The sequence below is a fragment of the Gobio gobio genome (genome assembly GCF_949357685.1).
Source record: "Gobio gobio genome assembly, chromosome: 9".
Taxonomy (NCBI): Eukaryota; Metazoa; Chordata; class Actinopteri; order Cypriniformes; family Gobionidae; genus Gobio; species Gobio gobio.
In genome coordinates, this window is record NC_137115.1 from 40368767 (window position 1) to 40391024 (window position 22258).

The 22258-nt window shown below is 36.8% G+C and overlaps 3 protein-coding genes across 5 annotated transcripts in view; 1 reads left to right on the plus strand and 2 right to left on the minus strand.

The window, feature by feature from the left end:
* Window positions 1-297: 297 nt before the first annotated feature.
* Window positions 298-4975, minus strand: tmem263 (transmembrane protein 263). 2 transcript variants are annotated; one of them, XM_079825578.1, is made up of 4 exons: window positions 4746-4970; window positions 3197-3267; window positions 1503-1817; window positions 298-1119 (listed from the first exon to the last, which is right to left on the minus strand). In XM_079825578.1, exons 2-3 carry the CDS (start codon window positions 3258-3260, stop codon window positions 1519-1521), a joined length of 363 nt encoding a protein of 120 aa, XP_079681704.1. In that variant the 5' UTR covers window positions 3261-3267; window positions 4746-4970; the 3' UTR covers window positions 298-1119; window positions 1503-1518. The 2 variants fall into 2 exon arrangements, with proteins under 2 accessions (XP_079681704.1, XP_079681703.1); XM_079825577.1 differs by having other exon boundaries at window positions 298-1817; window positions 4746-4975.
* Window positions 4303-20147, plus strand: LOC307131733 (NAD-dependent protein deacetylase sirtuin-3). 2 transcript variants are annotated; one of them, XM_079825566.1, is made up of 8 exons: window positions 4303-4608; window positions 7487-7556; window positions 16203-16386; window positions 16611-16790; window positions 16864-17096; window positions 17416-17516; window positions 17599-17760; window positions 18491-20147. In XM_079825566.1, exons 3-8 carry the CDS (start codon window positions 16211-16213, stop codon window positions 18776-18778), a joined length of 1140 nt encoding a protein of 379 aa, XP_079681692.1. In that variant the 5' UTR covers window positions 4303-4608; window positions 7487-7556; window positions 16203-16210; the 3' UTR covers window positions 18779-20147. The 2 variants fall into 2 exon arrangements, with proteins under 2 accessions (XP_079681692.1, XP_079681693.1); XM_079825567.1 differs by lacking the exon at window positions 4303-4608 and having other exon boundaries at window positions 7427-7556; window positions 16203-16357; window positions 16611-16774.
* Window positions 20148-20368: 221 nt separating this feature from the next.
* Window positions 20369-22258, minus strand: part of ric8b (RIC8 guanine nucleotide exchange factor B) — a 17233-nt gene continuing 15343 nt past the window's right edge. The window contains exon 10 of the mRNA XM_079825559.1: window positions 20369-21419. Coding sequence (XP_079681685.1) covers window positions 21308-21419 — 112 coding nt within the window. The 3' untranslated portion in view covers window positions 20369-21307. The remainder of the gene's footprint in view (window positions 21420-22258) is intronic.

Sequence of the window (22258 nt, forward strand, 5' to 3'; positions counted from 1 at the left end):
CATATAATATATTCATATTTTAATTTATTCCATTAACATTTTTGTTTAAAAATACTTTTAATTGTTTGAGTTTTAAATAACAATGGCTAGAAAGTGATTTCAAACATATTGTTTCTGTATCATCATTATTGGTGTGAAGTAGCCTCTGATATTCTCTTAGAGTGAGAGCAATTTTTTTAAACATTATGATTATAGTTTTCATAATTTTGGGTATTCTGGTCAAATCCAGCCACCTTCCCAGGTTGTGTGTCCTGGGACCAGGTCGGCACCTTCCACAAGAGTAAACAATCACAAGCATCAGTGATACTTCTTTATTTAAGTCCTTTCAATTCACATTATTACATTGAAATATGGATTGCCTTAAATCAAACAACAACAAAAAAACATTAATATATATTTGATAACTATCTACCTAAAAAGAGTGTACACTGAATACCATAAAGTATACTGCATATCGACGTTAACCAAAAAGAAATTCTCAAATACACTGGACTTTTTTTTCCTTTTTCGTAATCTTTGGTAAAGGGAAAACAAATACTTGAAATAAGCAAATACTGTATTATACTTTGCCACCTCATGTGGTTCCTTGTTGGCCCATAAAAAAATTCACATTAAAGACTTAAAAGAGCATACAGAACAAAGAAGCAAAAGGACAGTGAATAATAGAATGACACATAGAAAAGACAAAAGAAAATGTCACTGGTTTTTCAAATACAGTCATCAAAACAGAGAGACTCATGCTTTGATGTAGATTGTCACGCATTTTTCCCTAAAAAAAAAAAAAATCAGCACTAGGGGCATTCAGATTTATGGCTCACAATTGTATTTTTGGAGTTGATTGACAAAATCTAAACACAACAGCTCGACATGTGTAGGTATGTGTGTGTATGCGTCTGGTTTCTCTGTTTTTCAGGGGACACGGAGAGCGATCACTGGAGTTGTGTGAGGACAGCATGGATCGGCATGGACCCCAGAGGCACAAAGTAAGTAATCTCACAAACACTCAATCAGATGGATGGCCGCCACCATCAGCACCCCACAGTCTGCGATTTCCCCCCACAGCACCTTGAGGGACACTTGATTGATCATCTTCATTCCTACCGGCTTGAGGCAATTCAACTGTAAGGTGTGTTTAAAACATATGAGATTGTTTGCATGTGCGGTCACAGACACAAACCACGTGTCTTTGTGTGCTCAGTATAGCATAAACAGAACATTTAGAGATCCACGTATCCATCTCTGGTCATAAATGAAAGACTTCATAGTTCAGAGATAAACAGTTTGACTCTGAATACAACACACACTTTAATGTCATATTCCAATAGAACACAAAATCAAAGGTTCTTGCGTTGAGCAGATGAAGGCCACCCAGCTGTCAAATGACGTTTTGTTGGTCCAGTCAGGCAGACGGATATGGTCCAAATATGCTCGTAACACAAGCATGAACTCAACAATCAACTCGCTCAGGAGTCAAAGAATGCAGATGCTTCTGACAAATGTACCTTAGAGCCATGTGATTCAATCAGACTTGTCCTTCTTCTTGCCTCCGCCAATGGGAACTTTGCTGGCAACGGCGGAGCCGACAGCGCTCACGCCACCAGCCACGGCAGACACGCTGCCCTTCACGAGCCCCACCCCCATCGCTGGCACAGACGCAACTGAGGTAACAGCGGTTTTTGTGAGATTAAAGCTTTTCCCTCCAACCCAGGCGACTCCACCCACTGTGGCCCCAACAGCCCCCTTTGTGACACTGAACAGGCCACCGGCCACCCTGGAGAACATCCCAGGCTGGGGTTGGGGATGGTCTTTGTTGGTATCTACAGGACATAAAATTAAATGTTAATACTAAAAATATCATCAGGTAAGACAATGGGGCAGCTGTCTAGCCTAAAAATTTACATAAAAAAACTGTTACATGTACTAACTGTATTAATAACAGTATCCACCTTATTTTTCAGGTAAGCGTGGGCACGGCCATTTGTAATTTTACTGTGTCTGGCTTTTGGTGTCATTCGCTTCCAGTTATTTTTAGCTGTACAGAACAGCTCGTTATGCTGCTTAATATTGCAAACGGGGATTGTCTTAATTATAAACACTGGTTTGTAGTGCAAACAGTTTTACAATTTACTGCACTTTGATATGATCTTCTCGTTATTTTTCTATAGCGGCTAATAAATCGGATGTTTCGCACATTCACAGAAAACACCTTACTTCCACGTTGAAAAATAAGGTGGATATGATACATAATTACATGCAACTCACCCTAATACTAGTGCTATAGAACGTACATGTTCTTAATTAATATTAATCTTAAAATAGAGTGTAACCAAAATTAAATAACACGATTAATGATGTGAATGCCTACATACAATTACATTTAATTCAATAGAACAAATAGAGTATCTGGTGAAATAATTCTGATGAATTTATTTTATTTATTTATGCAATTTATCATTTAAAACTTATTTTGTATAATAGATTGCTTGAAAAGTGTGCTTGTGGCATCTTGATTTAAAATAAATGCCTGTTCATTTTAAATGTTGTCATCTAAAGCAATGGCAATCAAGTCACTAGGAATCACCTTTATTCACCTTCATTAAGTTCTGTTGTAAAGATCATCAATTATTAAATTAGTTCATTTCATCTATAAAGCAGTTCTGCAAAAAATAACGTCATTATCCAGCTCAGTTAAGTTGTTGAATATTAAGTGAATATCAAATCATACATTAAGTGTCTAAACAATTTGAGCATAACCCAATCTACTACTATACACTGAAAAAAATAATGGTGTAGAAACAATTCTCACTCAGAAATTGCTAATACATTTTACAAAAAGATACAGAAAGTAAAAATAAATTACATGTGAAATTTTGAAGAAGAAAACCTGATTTGTATTTTGTTGTAAAATTGACTTCAATAATCTTACCAACTCATATCTACAATATTATAACCATATGTACTACATATGAAAACTAAGACTGGAAAATACAGGGCAGTGTCAGTCTTGGGTTGTGCAAGAGCACCACTATGTGGCACAGAGGGTTATCATTCTCTAGCATGAAGATGTACAAAGGACAGCAGTATAAAATGATTAATTTAGCATGACTGTGCTTAGATAAAAATGCATGGTTGTTGCAAGAAGAAATAACTGTGGCAAGGCACTATGACATAAAAATGTCAGCATAATTTCCAGTACCTGGTGGAGGCTCATCTGTCAAGTATGCAGGTAACTCATCCCGTTGCTGGTTCGTTTCACTCATTTTTACTCTGCATTAAAAAAAAACAAGATGTGGCAGTTAGAATACCTCATTCATTTTTCACAGAAGAAATTATAATATGCCTTTCAAGAATCTGGGCGGGACAGACACAGAAAACAAGGTGAAGGTTGGGATTAAATGTGGGCTTCAACCCAACAAACATCAACATAGGACCAGGCAGACCAGTTTACTCAGTCAATAAAATGTACCCTGCAACACCCTGTCAACATTGCAGCAAACATTGAGAACAGGTAGACAGGACTATTTTAAGACAAATAAAATGACTGAATATGATATACAACATACAATGGTTCATAAATGGCGAAGAAGAAATATACAAATATTAAATATAAAATGATAAATATTTCTCTTTTTTAGTCAACCATTAGGAAATCATAATTAAATATTAACAGCAGCTGTGATGCAGTACTCCACCTTAGTCATTTATTATTCTGAAGTCATACATTGGGACATTAACTCAGGACACTAAAGATAAAATACAGCTCATTGAGCTGTGTGTTACTTACGTGTACAGTTACACGTAAGCAATCATAGAATGAGTGTTAGAACCTCAGGGTCTTGAAACAACTTTATGACGTAACTTTTGGAGCAAGTGTATCATTATAGTATCAAGTTTGTCCTAAAACGAACTTTAGTAAAGGATAGTCAGACTCGTGTCACTGAATCGGTTCTTTCACATTTAAAACAAATCAGCCATTATTTTATGCCCTGATTAAATTTATCATTACGTGGTCACTGACACGATATATTATTGCATGTTTCTCAGTTCAGACTGTTGCAGCCATGGTTCAGCTCATAAAAACAAAGTAATTTAGACTAAATATACTTTGCATTTACGTTAACAGAAATTATTCTCTCCGACAAATAATTTTAATATTAAAGTTTCCTATGTACAAAACTGTAATATCACGTCATAAACATATTTCCATGCCGTTTTATTTGAAATATTTAATAGGTAATTCGAGAACCGCTCGGAGGGATTCTTTCAGTTTCAAATGATTCATTGAAAACGATTCAAAAGAATGATTCATTTGTGAATCGAACGTCGCTATACCTTTGATGTTTCTGAACTGAATCTGACGTGGCGCTTTTGTGAAGTCTTTTCTTTCACTGGGACTGAATAATAACAACCTGTGCTTAAATTAACACGTTTTCACACTTAAATTAAGCGTTATGCGAGAAACAACGATATATTGGCTTTTAGGAAATTATCCTATATAAACCCTTTCGAAGAAAACATGTTAACCAGGCGAAGAAAACAGACTAACTGTGAAGAAAATTACTTGAAAACAGGGCGGCAGCTCATCAAACGACAGTTACATGACGTTAGGTAAGAGATGCATTACTGGACAATCCAGCCATCATGTCGATAAAGCTCTTGTTCATCACTTCATATAACTAGAATAAAATATCCACAACCCCCTGTAACAAGAGGAAAACGTTGCCAGCTGTAGTGTGTATACTTACTGTGTTAGAAGTTTGCTGCTGTAAACTTCTGCAGATCGATTTGGAAACTTCTGTCTCCACCCCTTGTTTGTTCCAAAGGAAAAATATGATGCTCTCTTCGGTGATTCAAAAAGACACGCTAAAATTACGATAGATATGGGACCTGACAAGACATTTCTTATAAAGACCTATCTTTGCATAATGTGTACGTGGCGTCTTTGCTGTTTTTAACCACGTACCAGTGTGGACACATAGGAGAGGAAGTGACGTTTTTAGTTCTTACCCCTCTGGTGTGTAAAATGACTTCACTATACTTTGCCTGAATGTAAACTATGATGAAAACGAAGGGCTTATCTGTGCTCCATACACTTGAGCTCTTGGGTTTTTAATTGACTGAGACCTGATAATGGACATGGATCAACTAACTTGTCTCTTTGAGACAAAATTTGTGGGAATGGAAAGTGATAACTTAAAGTGCAAAGTGATATTATAAACTTTATAATTAGTAAACTATAGGAAAAGTGTACAAAATAGGGTAAAATGTGCTGTTAATAAACCTTCCATATGGATTTTTCACAGGTGTTTTAACCTGTATTTTAAATTACGTGTTGCATTGTTTTTTTAGGGTTAAAATGTATGTGAACTTCACAAATAATGTCCGGTCAGAAAATAACCAGCTTTATTGGTTTCCTGCTGATTTTACAGTAAAGGTGAATCCGAAAGCATTAAAGGAGTGTAAGCAACATGGTTGCGTGCTATTCAGAATTGAATTAAGAATGCCTTTTAAATTCAAATATTAATTTGAACATGATAGAATTGCAATTCCTTTTTGAATTTAAGGAAATTCAAATGAATGTCACTGCTTTAAGTGTTTTTAAAAAATACATTCATTTTCAATTACCTATAAACAGGTTTACATTTAGCATTCACACAACATATGTGGTATTTCTGAAAAAAAAAAACAATATGCAAATTCCAATATAATCACAACATTGAACAGTAGTGAAACCTCTCTGAATAGTGACTCTTGTCCAGGGCAACACTACAACTGACCGCTCATCCTATAAATCTGCGGAGATCGGGGCACAAAGTAACACTTTGACTTTCTCAGTTTGTGTAAATCCACTTGGGGTTCAGAGTATTTATTTTTCCCCACATTAATTTCACACGTCTATCATAAGTATGTGGTTTTGTTTCATTAATACACAGTGTATACTTTTTTCTTGATTTACCCCGAAAAATGGAAGTGAATTGTGACAACATTCCCCATTTGTGGGGTACATTGTAACATGTGAGGGTCACATTGTAACATTATCATATGACAGCTTAAAATGTTATCTGATCTAATAAAAAAAATTCCAAGACCAACTAAAATATTTTGTCAGTAAAATACAATTATTAACTTTTTTCATATAAAATAATGGCATATTTTAATCATTAAAAATAAACTAATTTTTGAGTTTGACAACAAAAACAGCTCTACAGCATAGTTCAAAACATAATAATAATGAATCATTTCTGATAATTTACTCTCAGTCATTATTCACCTCGTTCTTATGGTTTCTCAATAGAATTCATAAAGATATAGAATAGAATAGCATAGTTCTAATAGTTTTAACGCAGGTTTACAACATGCCCCACCTGCGCAACATGTCTTCTGCTGGTTAGATCAGCATTAAAGAACTATCTCAACTGTTAAATAACAGATATAAGATTAGAATAATATTAGATTTGTCTCATTTTAAATAAACACAAAAAACAGAGATGAAAATGTAACTTGCTATGGTTAAATAAATGTTCTGTGATATCTTACAAAGATTTTTAAATTTTGGCACAATTTTTTCTCTATATAGTGTTGATATAGCAACTACTATACTATAATACTGGCGTGTGTTGAAAGTTTTAAACCATGTGTGTTACAACTAACCCCGTGTTACTTTTTGCCTCCCTCTCCGCTACTTCCAACATGGAGCGCTCACCACTCTCTACAAATATGCTAATAGGCCTACAATAATTTCAAACCAATATTTCAGGTCCATGTGTTTATTTGTTAACTAGTTTTGTAATAAGTGGGATAATACATATCAGCTGATCATTATCTCAAAATCTCAAATCAATCTTACTTAAAAAAAAAAAAAAAAAATTGGTATATTTTATAAAGCTCATACATTAATCTTAGACCATGCAAAAAAAAATTCACAAATTTTCTCCAGTCTAAAATATGAAACCAAACCACATTAATGACAAAGATGAAAACTGAAAAGAACGCCTAAGGGGTCATCTGTTCATTGTTGCAATTCCTCTGGTGTAAGACTATGTTTACATTTCTTGATTGGTAATTTAACCTATGGGCTGTGGCAAATGTTCACACGAACTGAGGGTTAGATCAAAATTTTGCCCAACCCTAAAGGAAGACGTACTGTTTATTATATGTCATGAGATCCTGCCCTGTATACTTCAATAGAGACGTACAATAAATACAATAACTCCATTAGGTCGTGAAAAGACTAAACAGCGGATTGCATGTAAACAGGTGTTTTAACAAATGAAACTAGCAGTTCTTATTGGCTGTTGATCTGCAGCAGCTGTCACAGGGGTGGTTTCCCGCCCATATTCATAAAATGACGTATTTCCGGCATTGTCAGCTTGTAATGTTTTGCGGGAACGGACTTGTTCAGAGTCAAATATGGCATTCAGTTTCCAGTAGATATCGCATAGATATATATGTGTAATTAATTCCCAATCTGTTATTTTTTCGCCAGGCATATCATCGACTCGCTGCAGTTCGTGTTGCCTGTCTCCCCTTCTTCCTCAGTCGGGTAAACAAATAAGGCAAGTAACTAATTATTTAGTTGTATGCTTCATATACTACATGCATTTCAACATTTTCAAAGTTATTAGCCAGAAATCAGATATTAGCTTTTTGTGACAGACAAATGTTACGTATTAACCATGAGCAATGGGCAGTTTTGATAAGAGGTCATATATTAAATGCAGCTGCACTGTAACAGCCGCTGCAAGAGAATCAGATACAATGTTCATTTGCAGCTCATCGCAGTGAATGCATGTGCAGATTATTGATCAACCAAGCGAGACATAAAGACCGCGATTGTGCATGGACACGGATGGTCTGCTTATGTGTAATATTAATGCACAGTATTGTTTGATATTTCTATTTAAAACCCAGACTAAGCTTTTGCTTGCACATGTACAAATACAATGTTTTAGAAAGCTTTGACTAAGCATTAATTTATTTTCTTTAATACTTTTTTAAAATCTATTTTATATAGAGATTTTATTGTTTGCCCTTATCCCTGACCAGGGGATTTATTATCTTAAAATATATTCATAATAAAATATGACTTTACCCCATCTAGTTTAAATGGAAAAACACAAAAGTCTTTTTGTGTGAAATGTGGCCAGAGTTATTTTTCTATGGTTGAAGAAACGCCAAATAAGCAATTATTTTAGTGATATCTGCCTATGTTCATATCACTAGCTTTGCATTTATTTGAAAAGGAACCATTTTGTAACAATATAGAAGACTTTACTGTCACTTTAAATCAACTTAGTGTACCATTGCTTAATTAATCAAATAAAATTCTCACAAAATCTGAAAGGGTTGGACATGTTAGTGTTTAAAGTTCTGTTATGTTCTAGTGCTAAGTCAGTTATGCTGGGTACACACTAAAAGATAATCGGGGTGATTCCCCTTCCGACAATCCTAGGTAAAGTCCCCATTATCTTAAGGCTGGAATACACTACACAATTTTTGCCCCGATTTTCCCCCCGATTTACAGTCTGATCAAGTTGACAAGAGTCAGAGCTAGTCTGCAGATTTGAGCCGACAGATTCCATTGGACAATCGCCAGTATATCATGGTCATAGACTCTGATTTTTTAGCTTCAGATTTTGATTCCATTCAGTCGTCGGATATCAAACATACAAATGATATTTTTGGAGTGCTCTCTCACAGAATCATCTGAAGTAGGCTATTGAGAGAAGAGTGCTGTTTTTCAGTTGTTTTCCTGGCTGGATGATGACAATTGCGTTGCTTTTTGGCAGTTTTCAGATTTAAAAACGTTGTCTAGAGATAGGCTAGACTAGGCTACACTCATTCTGCGGCACTGTTGCTCACTGATGCTCTGACAGGTGCGTAATAGTTAGGCTATATGCTAATTTAACTTTAATGTTAAATAAAAAAAAGTTTGTGCGTACTGTCAGATGAAATCCTGCAGGTGTCCATCTCTGTGCAATAAATGCACATCCTTAATGAGCGGAGTGCGGATTTCTAGTGTTTTTCTTTACTTGAACTTCTAGGTAATATCTATGGTTTGACCCATTTCAGAGGCAGCCAAAAATCAGAATTTGAAGCTGTGAATAAAACTCTGAGCCTGACGTGCGATGCCCGCTGACTGACATGTATGCGCATGAATCACTGTCACACGCACAGTTTCAGGCAAAGAGAAATAATGAATGTTGCATAATACATTTTTAACAAGCAAAATAGAACAGCTTCACTATTCATAGTCTCATTTTAGCTATGTATTTTAACTATTATAGTAGCCTATTTCGAAGGACAAAAACATGAACTTTATTGGCTTTTACAGAGTCAGCTGTCACTTTGCGCGAGGCCCTTGCGACGGTACTTCCTAGCAACCAGGCGCTTGTTTCAGTTTGTGTTCCGAACTATTTTAAAGTCTGGTAGTGTATGATGCCCAGCTTTTCTCTGTAACCATTTACAAAGTCGGCAAGTGTATGAGGCCTAGTGTTTTAAAAATCTGTTCAGATTTTAAAAATCGTGTAGTGTATTCCAGCCTTTAATGGTTCTAAAGATTACCTTATCAGATTTTCCTGTGGTGTGAGGTGTGTTAAGAAGAGTGACTGAATTTGCTTGGAAGAACGTCGGAGGCGCCCCGATCGCGAATCTGAAATCCTGTTGTGTGGGGGGAGCCCAGAGGACAAACGCACGCACGCTCTGGAGATTTTCATGTGAAACGAAACGTTACCCAATCAGAAAGCAAGCTGATGGAAGACTCACCTCGAGCTTGCGGTGTAACATATAAAGTCTATCTTCACACTGTTTAAATTAATTCATCTAAACATTTTCCTTTTTCCCCCTGTGTGAATTTTCTGTAAAAAGCATTCCATACACTAGAAGCGCAATTTCTTCTTGCCGGTCGTCCTCCACGTTTGTTTACTTTAAAGTCAGTCACGTGACGTTGTTTTGATGTGAGAGATTTCCCATGTTCACAGGCGGGACTTTGTTATTTGTGAATGGAATCTGTTCGTGTGTGTGGTGCTTTCCTGGCCACATCGCGTCACTCCACACACTAGAGGAACAAAAGGTTAAATCTATGATTCCTTATCGTCATGTTTTTGGTTTCACATTTTAAAAATCTTTTAGTGTGGCCCCAGCTTTACTGTCCTAGTTAATTTTAGTACTGACACCAGTCTTTTCTTTTGTATCCCCTAACTCAGGGGTGCCCAATCCTGTTCTTGGAGATCTAACTTCCTGCAGAGTTCATCTCCAACCCTGATCAAATACAACTGATTCAGCTAATTAGATCTTCAGGAGCACTTGATGATTACAGACAGGTGTTTTGGATCAGGGTTTGATCTGGGGCCTGTACCATGATGGTAGCTGAACCAACTCAGGGTTACAGGATTAGTTTCGAGTTGACAACCAAACCAACCCAATCCGGCTTTGTTGGTACCATGATGCTGATCATCAGCTTTCTCTGTCAACTCCGGCTTTGATCCTGAGTTCGTGGAGCGCATGCACATGAAAGTGTGACATCAGCAGTGAAACAGCCAATCACATGCTTTTCAACACAGAGAAAGTGTGATTCACTTCTCGCGAGACAGCCAACGTGATTCAAAACACTCTTGCTGAAGATTAAGAGATTGAAGTATATAAAGAATGTAAATGCATTTACACAGAAGAAAATGCTTTTCATGAAAGTGGATAAAGAAAATATCTTGTGAAAGTTGTGAAATCAGTTTATATAGGCCTAGTTGATATAAATATAGGCTAGAGACTTGAACATGTAAGGTCACATTTTTACAGCTTATGACATATTATCTGTTTAATTATTTATAAACTAAAATTGCTTGTGTGTAATCGATTAAGCATATATTAATTACATCTATCATTATATAAATCAATTAAATCATATAAACTTATTAAACTTAATTATATTAAGTAATTATCATTAAGATAAACAGACTAGAAGATTTTTAAAATATGAGAGACCACAAACATGACAATAAGAAATCATAGATTTAACCGTTTTGTTCCTCTAGTCTAGTGTGTGGAGTGCCACGCTATATGATTTATCAGTCAAATAGTGTCCTTTGAGAAACTGGGGTAGTGACTTTATTGCATCAGACATGTCACTTTGCTCACAGCTGATTGGTCCTGATTTCAGTTTGAGATCTCTTATCCAGAACATAAACTGCTCCAGAGCAGGTTAGCTGTGGAGCTTAAGTTACTATGATGATAAACACAGCTAAAAGCCAAGCCACTTTCATGGTACCTAAAACCCAGGATTGGCTCAATCTAAACTGAAACTTAGTTAAGGCGAAACTGGCTTCATGGTACAGGCACCTGAACTCTGGAGGTTAGTAAATGTCCAGGAACAGGAGGTTTGAGATACTTTGAAAAGTTTGGTTCCAATATTACACCCTGCTCCTTCATTTCACTATACTTTGGCCACTGAGTGGCAGCATTTAATAACATTATGCTTTCTAGACAGTGTGTTGATGGTTATTGGTAGTTTATGATTGTTTTCTGCTCTGCAATCTGAATTTAATTGAATGTGATGACATTAAAATACCATGTTTCACAAAAAATAGCAAGAAAATGTCTCCTGGAGGACTGTACGTTTAAACATGCAATGACTCTCATGAGGGTCTTTTTATGTCTTATTAAACAAAACCAGGCTCAAGTTATGGGGTTGAATCAATTAATCATTGAATAATATTTGTTACTGGATCAACACTAAACACTTATCTCAAAATGAAGGACTTGTAATTTCAGCAGCCATTACTAGTTTTTTTGTGGAGACTCCTCCTGACTAGTGTTACTGAGGCCCTCGTGGAGACTCCACAATAGGTGGCAACAGACATAAAAAAAAAATTAATTAAAAGCCTTAAACTAGTGTGCAAGAATATAGACATCACACATTTAAAATGCATTTACCTATTTACATAGTTTTATTTAAAGCCAGCTTTTGGTGTTGAGAAATATTTGACTGTAATATCCCCCGGATTATAAGAATAAATGAGCATAACATTCCATACTAAACAAATTTTCCATCTTAGTCTGTTTTAGCTGCTTATCGACCAACAGCTCAACTAATTAAGCTCAATTTGTCAGCAGTGAGAGGCCAGAGATGTGTGCTAATATCAGCACAATGACTCTGTGCTGTCTTACTAACTCTGAGTCTGACAGCCAGCTCATTCCTGCCCTGACTGCCTGTTGCTAACCCCTTCTCCATGGTTTCATTTACACTACTGGTTGTGTTGGTTTTTGCCTCCTCTTTGGAGAGACGCCCCCGTGCCTATGATTAGTGAAGTTTCTGTTACTTACACAGCAGACATACTTTTGCATGTTGTTTGACTTGATGTTTCTTCCAAATTGTACAAAAACAAAAAACAAAAAAAAAACTATCTCAAAAGTGAGCATTATTTGGCAAGAATATATCCATGGGCATAGTGCACTAACCCAAATGTATCATGTAATTAAAAAAAAAAAAAATTAGTTTGTTGGGGGTGCCATGTAAAAACTATAGGCTTAGTATATGAAAATCATGCAGTGGGTTTGTTAGGCACAACGCAGAACAGAGACTCTTTAACAGTGTTGGCAGTTGTCCGCGTTTTTCCAGTGAAATTGGGATTCTTTTAAAGCTGCAGGTTCATTTTGTAGCACGTGGAGATGCAATATTAAGCACACACACATTTTTACCACCCTTCCTGTAATGTAATTGGGATAGGGTTTTTTTTTTTTTTGGGATAGTTTTAATTAGAAAATAGGGTGGATTTTGGTGTAAATACCTGGCAACCCTGCTCAGCAACACAGGCTCCGATGCAGTGGAGCAGTAATTCTGACTGACATAGAGGTAACAGGTGTTTATAGAGAAATCATAATCAAGGACCAGAACTATCTACTTTATAGAAAATATTTTTATATTAATAGTAATAAATAACTTATTATTATTATTATTAATTATTATTATTATTATTATTATTATTATATTGATGTTATATAATTATAACATATCAAAATAGTGAATAAGATGGCTATAGCATGTACAATATAATATAATTTCTTTTTAAACAAATTAATAATAAATATTTTTTATATTCATTTAGACACTAAATTAAAGTTAATAATACTAATAATAATAGCATCAATAATAATTATAACAATTACATTTTTTTTTAAATATTTTTAAATTATAACTTTTTAACCAAAGTAATGGCTAATAAACATAATAGTTGGTTTTATTAAAGGCACAATATGTAAGAATTTTTACATTTAAATTAAAATATCCAAAAACCACAATTATATATTTTGTTGACTTGTGTACTTATATTATCCCAAATGTTTCCAAGAATGTTTAAATCCAGAGAAATAAGCCATTTGAACCAGGACACGGACCGTGTCTGCACGTCACCTATCAATGACATCATACCCGTGTTACCCTCGATTTTGTAGAAACCATGGAAACACCAAAGACGCTTTAATATATTATGTGCTTTATTAGACAGGTTAGCAACTGTTTGGATGCATATACCGACAGAAAAGTAACCATTATTATATAGCTCAACACAGTATTATTGTTTAAATCTCGTGTTCTTGATTTACTGTAAGTACCATGTTTTACCATGCCTATTATCGATCTAGCTTACTGCAGTGTTCAACAAGTGTCTCATAGTAGCCGCTGAGCGAACGCACAGAGTAGCATTATAACATAACTTTCAATACACTTAAATGTATCTAATATGATAAAATAGCGTTGCGTTCCCCCTATATACAATATCAAATTCCACTGAAAACTTTGCCAGGTTTAAAATGGTCCTTTTACACTAGTTTTTTGTTCAGACATTCAAACAATATAAATCAAGTGTTGATTTTATAATATCAGTTATAATAATGTTATTGGTTGTAACATTAAAGCAAAAAGAGAGCAGCGCAGTGAGTCAAATACTCTTAAGCAACGTCACTATCACAAAAGTAGATGTCAGATCATTTATGTCCTTAATCACATTCAACCTTTTGAAATGAATGTTTCATGATTGTCTCCTGGAGTTGCCTGATGCTTGCTGTTTATTTATGGAATTTTTTCCCCCTCAGGATTCCCACTTCAGGACAAGTTTTTCATGCATTTTGAGTCTCTGAATTTGTGACAGAACAGAGAAGCGCATTGTACTTTAGATTTCTCCATGTCGTCTGTGCGAGTCTTAATAAGCTCAGCTGTGAAATATTGGATGTGCGCAGCAGTGTCTCTCTGGTTAGCGGGGAGTCAAAGGCAGTGACCTCCCATCCCCTGTAGTTTTTAATAGTTCTGCGGGAGTAGCTATTACACCATTGGAAGTGGGAGAGGGGAATCTCATAAGGACTTGCCTTGATGTGCTTAAAAAGATTAAATGGCCAACAAATGACTAATTAAATTTTATCTGCAGCTAGTTTAGTCTAAAACACCGCTGAGTTGAATTGAGTCATAGTGGGTCTTGGTTTGCAGGTTGCCAGATTTTGTTCGCACTCGTCTGCGGCCCCTGGTAGTTGTTTATCACTCCGAACACTGACCCATTGTCCTTGTGAATGTGATAACTGTGCCCCTTTCGCCTGTGATAAGGTGTGTCGTTGAAAGCCCCGTCTTATCGCATTTGTATGCTGTGACGCAGGCCTTGTTTTATTGCATGTGGTTCTTTGTATCCCCTCTTACCTTTTATTCTCTCTCCCTCCTTCTCTGTCTGTCCGTCCCAGTCGCTGTCCGTCATTCATCCTTACAAGATGTCAAAGGCTTGAGCAATGCCCTCTCACGGCTCCAGGCATCTTCCTCACCTCTCGCTTCCCACAAACTCTTTATTGGATTCTACCTCTGCATCATCTGTCTCCATTCACTCTCCTTTTTTGGTCTAAATGGCCTCCTCCTTTCTCCTCCAGCTGGGTTTGTTGACACATAGTCAATCCTGGACACTTTTACCCCCCCTTCACACCCTCTTGTACCCGTTCCCCTTCCCCGAGCCGTAAAGCTGCCACAGCTGTGGGCTGTTGAACGCAAGTGGAGGGGGACATTAAATATATTACAACCATTAGCTTTGTTGGGGCTTGACAGTTTTAGTACGTTGAAGCTTTACGCCAGCCAAAGGCAGGACACAGCAGAGCTCTTCTATGATTTTAATTACTTTAAATATTGTGATGGGCGGATTAAGAAAGGTAAAAGGAAAAAGCAACTAGCAATTCATGTTTACCGTTTTTTTTATAATGTGCAGCCAATGTGCAGCATCCACCTGGATGATGCGACGGCAGCCATATTGCGCCAGAACGCCCACCACACACACCAGCTGATTGATGGAGAGGAGACAGAGTGCAGCCAATCGCATATATATATGTATATGTATATGTGGGGATGATTAGGAGGCCATGATAGACAGGGGCCATTGGGCAAATTTGGCCAGGATGCAGGGGTAACACCCCTACTCTTTATCGTAGGACATCCTGGGATAGTGGGATACTGTAATAGTCATAGTGTCTGATTCTGTGAGTGAGCACATTAGTTATCACAGTTGAAAACCAAAAGAGTCCCTCTTCCTCTTAAAATGTAGTGTAATTGTGCTTCTCTTTGCGAGAATGCTGTCCCGATGAAGCCTTGACTATGTTTTCGTGTGTCTTGACACTGTTAACTCTAGCGCTGGGAGATCCAGAGAGAGTGTGTTTGAATTTGCTGCAGTAATACGAATGTAGTATATAATTTATCAGCGGGAATGATGGCTACATTCATAGTTTTTGTGTCTCAACAATTCCAAATAAAGCCATAATAAGCTCGTGGAGCGAATTTATCAATCATCTTTATTGATGACACCGAGGAAACTGAAAACTTTTGTGAAAGCGAACCGAGCCAAGAAAAAACTGCAGCATTGTTACAAATTAGGTCCCTGTTTCGGAACAAAGCAATCGATCTATTGGTGTGAAAATGCCCTTAGTTGTTTGTCCCTTCAGAAATCATTTTTATATGGGGTCAATACTGAAATAATGAGAAAATATGGAGGGTTTTTTTTTTTTTTGCTCTGGTCTATAGCCGCATTTGTACATTAGCAAGTACAACTTTGCATAAAATCTAAGCTTGCTTAAACCTTCAACATTATTGTAGCCTTGCAAGGACCGATATTTCCTTCTGAAAATCTAGCTGTATACTTTTAGAAATAAAAATGTGCACCAATAAACGTACAAATTAAATGTCTTTCCAGGTGTCAACATGAGCAAGGCGAAGTCGAGTAGGGACAGAAGGATCACTCCGCCCGCCGTCACCAGGGTGACCCGCAGTTCAATCGTCAACCCTCAGGACTCTCAGCGCACTAAACCTACAGACTCAGGCCTTGTCGATGATCTCAGCCTAATGAGCGTGAGTGAACAGCAGGCCTTGTTAGCACGGTGAGATGCCACATCCTTGTCATGCTTTCCAGCAAACAATCAGCAATTACAAAGTAGTTTGTTACAAAATTGGCTTCATTTCAGTGCAAGAAAACCTTTTTAAACCATACATTAGTGGTCAAAAGTGATGTCCGAAGGGGATTTTTTTAACTCAAAATTATTTGTTGGTTTTTCCCCCTTGTTTGAGAAGCCGGTTATGTTTGTTCATTTTTCCTTCTTTTTAGGGAAGGGAAGTCCTACCAGAGTCCCAGCACCAAGTCTGTTCTCTCCTCACCCTCTGGCAGCTCTGTGCCACGCGAGGCATTGGGAAGTATCGGCAGGCTGATGAAGCTTGGACGGGTGCGAAACATTGTGGTGGTTGCTGGAGCAGGTATCAGCACAGCCAGCGGTATACCAGACTTCAGGTGGATACTCACTCAAAACTTAACCTATTTCTGAATCATCTGGTCACTCGGCTAACAACTGTCTCAATATCAGGACACCAGGGACGGGTCTTTATGCAAACCTTGCGAAGTATGACATCCCTTACCCAGAGGCCATCTTTAACATTGACTACTTCTCTGACAACCCTCATCCTTTCTTCTCATTGGCTAAAGAGCTGTACCCTGGACACCACCGTCCAAACTACGTTCACTATTTCATCCGTATGCTGCATCAGAAGGGCCTGTTGCTCCGCATGTACACTCAGAACATCGATGGACTTGAAAAGCGTAAGATTAAAAAAAGTCAAACTAAAATAAAAAGGGACCATTCACTCAAATAATACATCAGTCATTTACTTAGCCTCAAGTTGTTCCAAACCTGTTTGAATTTATTTTTTCCGCTGAACACACAAATATATTTAAAAGAATGTAATCAAACAGTTGAGTTGAACAACTTTTGCGTTCAGCACAAGAAAGAAATTCATACAGGTTTGGAACAACTTGAAGGTGAGTAAATGACAGGATTTAAATTTTTTTTGGTGAACTGTCCCTTTAAACATCATTATTAAGTCTTATTGCAGTGTTCTATTCTAAACCCTGTCTGTAGTGTGCGGTATCCCAGATGATAAACTGGTGGAGGCTCATGGGAGTTTTGCCACTGCTGCCTGTCACCTCTGCTATACGCCATATCCTGCAGAGGAAGCCAAGGTAATCCATTTTCTAATTTTGATCACTCCTAGAATGCACCCCATTTTAGCATGCGACATAATCCTCCATTTCTTTTTTTCAGCAAGCTATAATAAATGGCAACGTGCCCATCTGTACTTTTTGCGCCGGGGCAGTCAAACCTAATGTTGTATTCTTTGGAGAGGATCTGCCAGAAAAGTACTTTCAACATGCCAAAGATTTCCCAAAAGCTGACCTCCTCATGATCATGGGCACTTCTTTAAAGGTGGGTTTAAAATGTTTATTGTTAATAATATTAATAATAAAATGCATATAAATCTATTTAGCATGTAAGTGTATTTGACTGTTTTTTTGCAGTGTGATGTCACTCCATTATTGCACTGTTTTGCTAATTCATTTAATTAATTTTAATTTAATTTAGCAGTGTTTTTGTCATTTTAATTAATTAAAAAAAAAATGTTTTAATGGGATTAATGGAATGTTTGTACTGTTTAAAAATGTATCGCATGACAATTAAGAACAAATATTTTAATAATAATAACTTGCCAGTTTTTTGTGGTCATTAGCAAGGCTGCATTTTTTTTTTTTTTAAATCAACTGTAGTATTTAGAAATACTTTAACAAATGAAGATGACTTTTGATTCGCTATATTTTAAAATGTGATTTTATTCCTGTGATGCAAATCTGAATTTTCAGCATCATTACTCCAGTCTTCAGTGTCACATGATCCTTCAGAAATCATTGTAATATGCTGATTTGCTGCTCAAGAAACATTTCTTATCCATTTTAAAAACGGTCATGCTGCGTAATATTTTTGTGGTAACTGTGAAGCGTTTTGTTTTAAAGGATTCTTTGAATAGAAAGTTCAAAAGTATATTGTAACAATGTAAAAGTCTTTACTTTTGCTTTATAAATGAATGCATTCTTATTGAATAATTTCTTTGTGTGTATATATTATAAAATCAAAAATGATTCCATTTAATCTGCTTTGACAGATCGAGCCCTTCGCCAGCCTGATTAACACCGTAAAGTCCACAGTGCCTCGTCTGCTGCTAAACCGCGATCCGGTCGGGCCCTTTGAACGGAGGCCCCTGAGGAGGGGCGACTATATGGAGCTGGGAGATCTCGCCGACTCGGTCCGAAAACTCGCAGAGATCCTGGGGTGGCATACCGAGATCCAAGACCTGATGAACAGCCATGAAAATGGTGTTTGTTCTTACACTGACCCCAGCAGTAGCAGTGGTGAGAACAGTGACTCCTCGGAGACCGACAGCATGCATTAATATCATCCACAGAGATGCTCTGTATGCTTAAAATATCCTTGGGTGTGAAATGGAGACCTGGCAAGGGTTCAAGACCCATATTGATGTTTATATAATTCAGTGCATCTGAATGTTTTACGTCGGCGTTCTTACCAGTATTTAACAGCCAGTTTTACTGTATTTGTAGTGGTGTCTTATTCTGACCAGATGAACACCAGCCGCATTTGTTCAGGCAGTGAAACTTGGCCGCTTCTGGTGGGTTTGGACTCATTATTTCAAACCCAGCTAAAATCAGTGTCTGCTGCTTATTTTGACTGAAAATTCACATCAGAATATCTTGAAAAATCTGGCTCTTGTACTCTACGAAAAGACTGTAATGTATACGCAGAGAACTTAAATGGCTATAATTTTATGTTTTTATCAGGCCCTGTTACTGCAGGGGGGAAAAACTACAGACATGGCACTTACTTTTGTTTGTTATTAATTTAGTATGGCTAATTATCTCTGGGCAAGCCATATTGTCAAGGTTTTGTTAGCTTTCTACAAACTGTATTTGAGATTTTAATCCGTTTGGAATAGTTGGCAGTATGTTTTGGTGCAGAAAGGGGTTAATGTGTGTGTATATATGTATGTTTGTGTATATGTAAATGTGTGTCTCCTATATTCATGTTTGCTAGTTGTAGGTTATTTTAGTCTGCGAGTCCTGGTTTGGCCCCAGTGAGCGAACAGCGCTAAATTAGCATGGGATGCGTGACCTCCCAAGTGTGCAGTGCCCCCACTGTGTGTTTTCACAGGCACTGCAGCCTCCAAGCGGGAGCTCCAACCCCCCAAAACTCTAATAAACGTCTTTGGTCGGTAACAAAGAACCCCAATATCCTGCTGCTGCTGTGTGTGTGTGCGCGTGTGTGAGGTTCTGCGTATGAGAACGGCTATGAGCGCAATTTCATTTTGCACAGGATCAGTGAAGTCACTGGTAATTACCACACTGTTGAGATCGTATCTGTTCATGTCCCTCAGGGATTTGGATAGGAGTTTGGCATGTTTTGGAAATGTGGACAAAAAGCCACAATGCCCATTTAAATATTTCAATACATCACTTTTTTTTATTTTTATTCATGTGTGCAGTTTGGTTAAAGCCTGTTAACCAGCTGCCTTTGTCAGTGTTTGATTCACGCAACGTTTTTTTTTCGTCTTGGAAATGGAACCATGTACCTCTCCAGTTGAATGACTGTTAATAGTTTGAGCTTGCATTCTTTAAACATACCGTTCTTACCATTTGTACTTTGAATATTAAAATGCTTGTTTTCTGTTCTGTACTTTTGTACTTTTATTACTGTTAATAGACATTGCATCTTACAGTATTTAATAAAAATATTCATCTCGTCTCTTCACCTTCTGATCTTTTTGTACATGTACATCTGAGTGTAACAAAGATATCCAACACTGGAATTTGGATCCAAAGGATCTTGCAAAGCAACAGGTGTATTCAAAATCTAAGATATCAATTGATTTGTTTGACTTTTTAATGATATCTTGCAGAATTAGATCTAGGGTTAGTGTTTTAACTGATCTAACTTTTTTCTTTGTCTGGATTTTAAATTTTTTTTATTCAAGGACTGTTACGAAAACAATTAGAAAAGTTTATGCATGCAACAAGTGAATTAGATTAGTAGGTTTTTGTTTTATTGTATATGATTGTCTGAAATGAAAAACATGCTAAATTCAAAAAGTTGAGGGAAAATTACCAAGTTTTACAAAGCTCCTTAACTCTTACTTTTATTATAGTGGTTATAGAAGATGAGCATTTAGAAAATCTGAATATAATTACATGCTTTGTCTTGTGTATAAAACCGAACATTAGAAAATAAGGAAAAAAGATTACACCAACATTAAAAGGAAAACAAAACACATAGAAAGTATATAGAAAACAGTGTAGCTAAAATATATAACATTAGAAAAGACAGATAATTGTTTGAAACTCAAGGCTTAAGTGGTAGAGACAAAAAAAAAAAAATTCAATGCACATTTTGTAAGACAAATAATTTCTTAAAACAATCTCATGGCTTGTTTTGGAATATAACATTTCAAAAGCCATTCAAGTATTTTGAAACGTCATAAAACCGGTTTCTTCAATCTGTGAGCTAGCAATAGCCACGGACCGTAATAATAAATACAGCTTTTAAACATTGATTTGTAAGAGTAAGTGTCATGAAGCCTTTATACTTCCGTTATTGAAGACCAAGTGCATTTACTTGTTCACAAAGAGCATCAAAGACACGTGAATAAGTTGTGTAACTCCCTACTTAACAGTTCCATCTGATACAGTCACTGATCACATTTGATGTCTGATCACAACTGGACATCTATTTAAACGTGTTTCTTCTCTCTCTGCTCAATACGTACTTCATATATGTCCCAATTAGAAAGACATGCCCCTCGTGCAACAAAAGTAATTGAAGTATCCCCTTGTGCAAGCGACAGTTTGTAAGACTGGCGGCTAGCCGTCAGCAGCGGTGCCTGAAGGGTTTCGGTGAAATCCAGTTTCTCCTGCTAGTCTGAGTCCGAGTCACTGCTGGGCGGTGGGCTGCACTCATGGATAGCTTGTCCTAGGGGCGCTAGTGTGCCATCCTTCCTCACTCCCATTGGTCTGATCAGTTCTTTCCTGTTGAGAGAGAAGGGCAGAGCTCAGTTCTTTTGCATGTTGTGTGCTACTTCTGCTTTGCATGTTCACGCCACATGCAAATAAGCATATAGGGAGATACAACCAGCCGGAATGACCAAGCTCAATGGAAACTTTTATTTCCTTCTGTCTAGATTTTCATTGTACAAAAATGAAAGTACACAAAAGGAACAGCAATCTATGATCTATGATCTATGATTGCTGGACACACACACATCCATGTCTAACAGTCTAACACTAAAGAACTTCTGGTCACGAAGGTCATTAAATGGCAAATAAGATCAAATGAGAAATAAAATACATTTCTTACAGGGCATGAAAAGATGATATGTCTATATATAAGTTGTATAATATCTAGCAAAGCCACCATAATTTAACAAATTCTACTCGTGTACCCGCCGAGAACAGCTTGAACAGGCCAATCCTTCGGGAATTTGTCACTGGCTCTTATGTAGATAGTGTTTAAATGGGTATAATTCATTTTGTGCAATCTTATTAATTTATTACTTGTTCCAAAGCAATTCAATTTGACCAAAGGCCAAACTAAGTTTCATAACTTGATATTTGTATTTAACTGAAATCCTGTACGCTGTAACTAGCGCTGGTTTTGTACTTTTGACTGAACAGATGGTTTGTTTATTTCCTATTGTACAAACTTCTTATACATTTATAATGGCTAATATTGTTTATTTTAAATAGTTTTTTTCCCAATACATTTTATTTTATATTAATAACCATATTTGGTATTGAGAAAGGGTCTATTATGATTGTGATATCGACTTCAGTGAAAATTGCATTATTGCATTATTAGTCTTTATGAG

What these genes read in the sequence shown, in the direction of transcription:
- tmem263 (XM_079825577.1), bottom strand. Translation starts at nt 3,260, where the DNA reads ATGAGTGAAACGAACCAGCAACGGGATGAGTTACCTGCATACTTGACA. An exon ending in GACAGATGAGCCTCCACCAG is followed by an intron (nt 1,818 to 3,196) that starts GTACTGGAAATT and finishes TATGTCCTGTAG; the next exon opens with ATACCAACAAAGACCATCCC.
- LOC307131733 (XM_079825566.1), top strand. Translation starts at nt 16,211, where the DNA reads ATGAGCAAGGCGAAGTCGAGTAGGGACAGAAGGATCACTCCGCCCGCC. An exon ending in AGCGGTATACCAGACTTCAG is followed by an intron (nt 16,791 to 16,863) that starts GTGGATACTCAC and finishes TCTCAATATCAG; the next exon opens with GACACCAGGGACGGGTCTTT. An exon ending in TCATGGGCACTTCTTTAAAG is followed by an intron (nt 17,761 to 18,490) that starts GTGGGTTTAAAA and finishes CTGCTTTGACAG; the next exon opens with ATCGAGCCCTTCGCCAGCCT.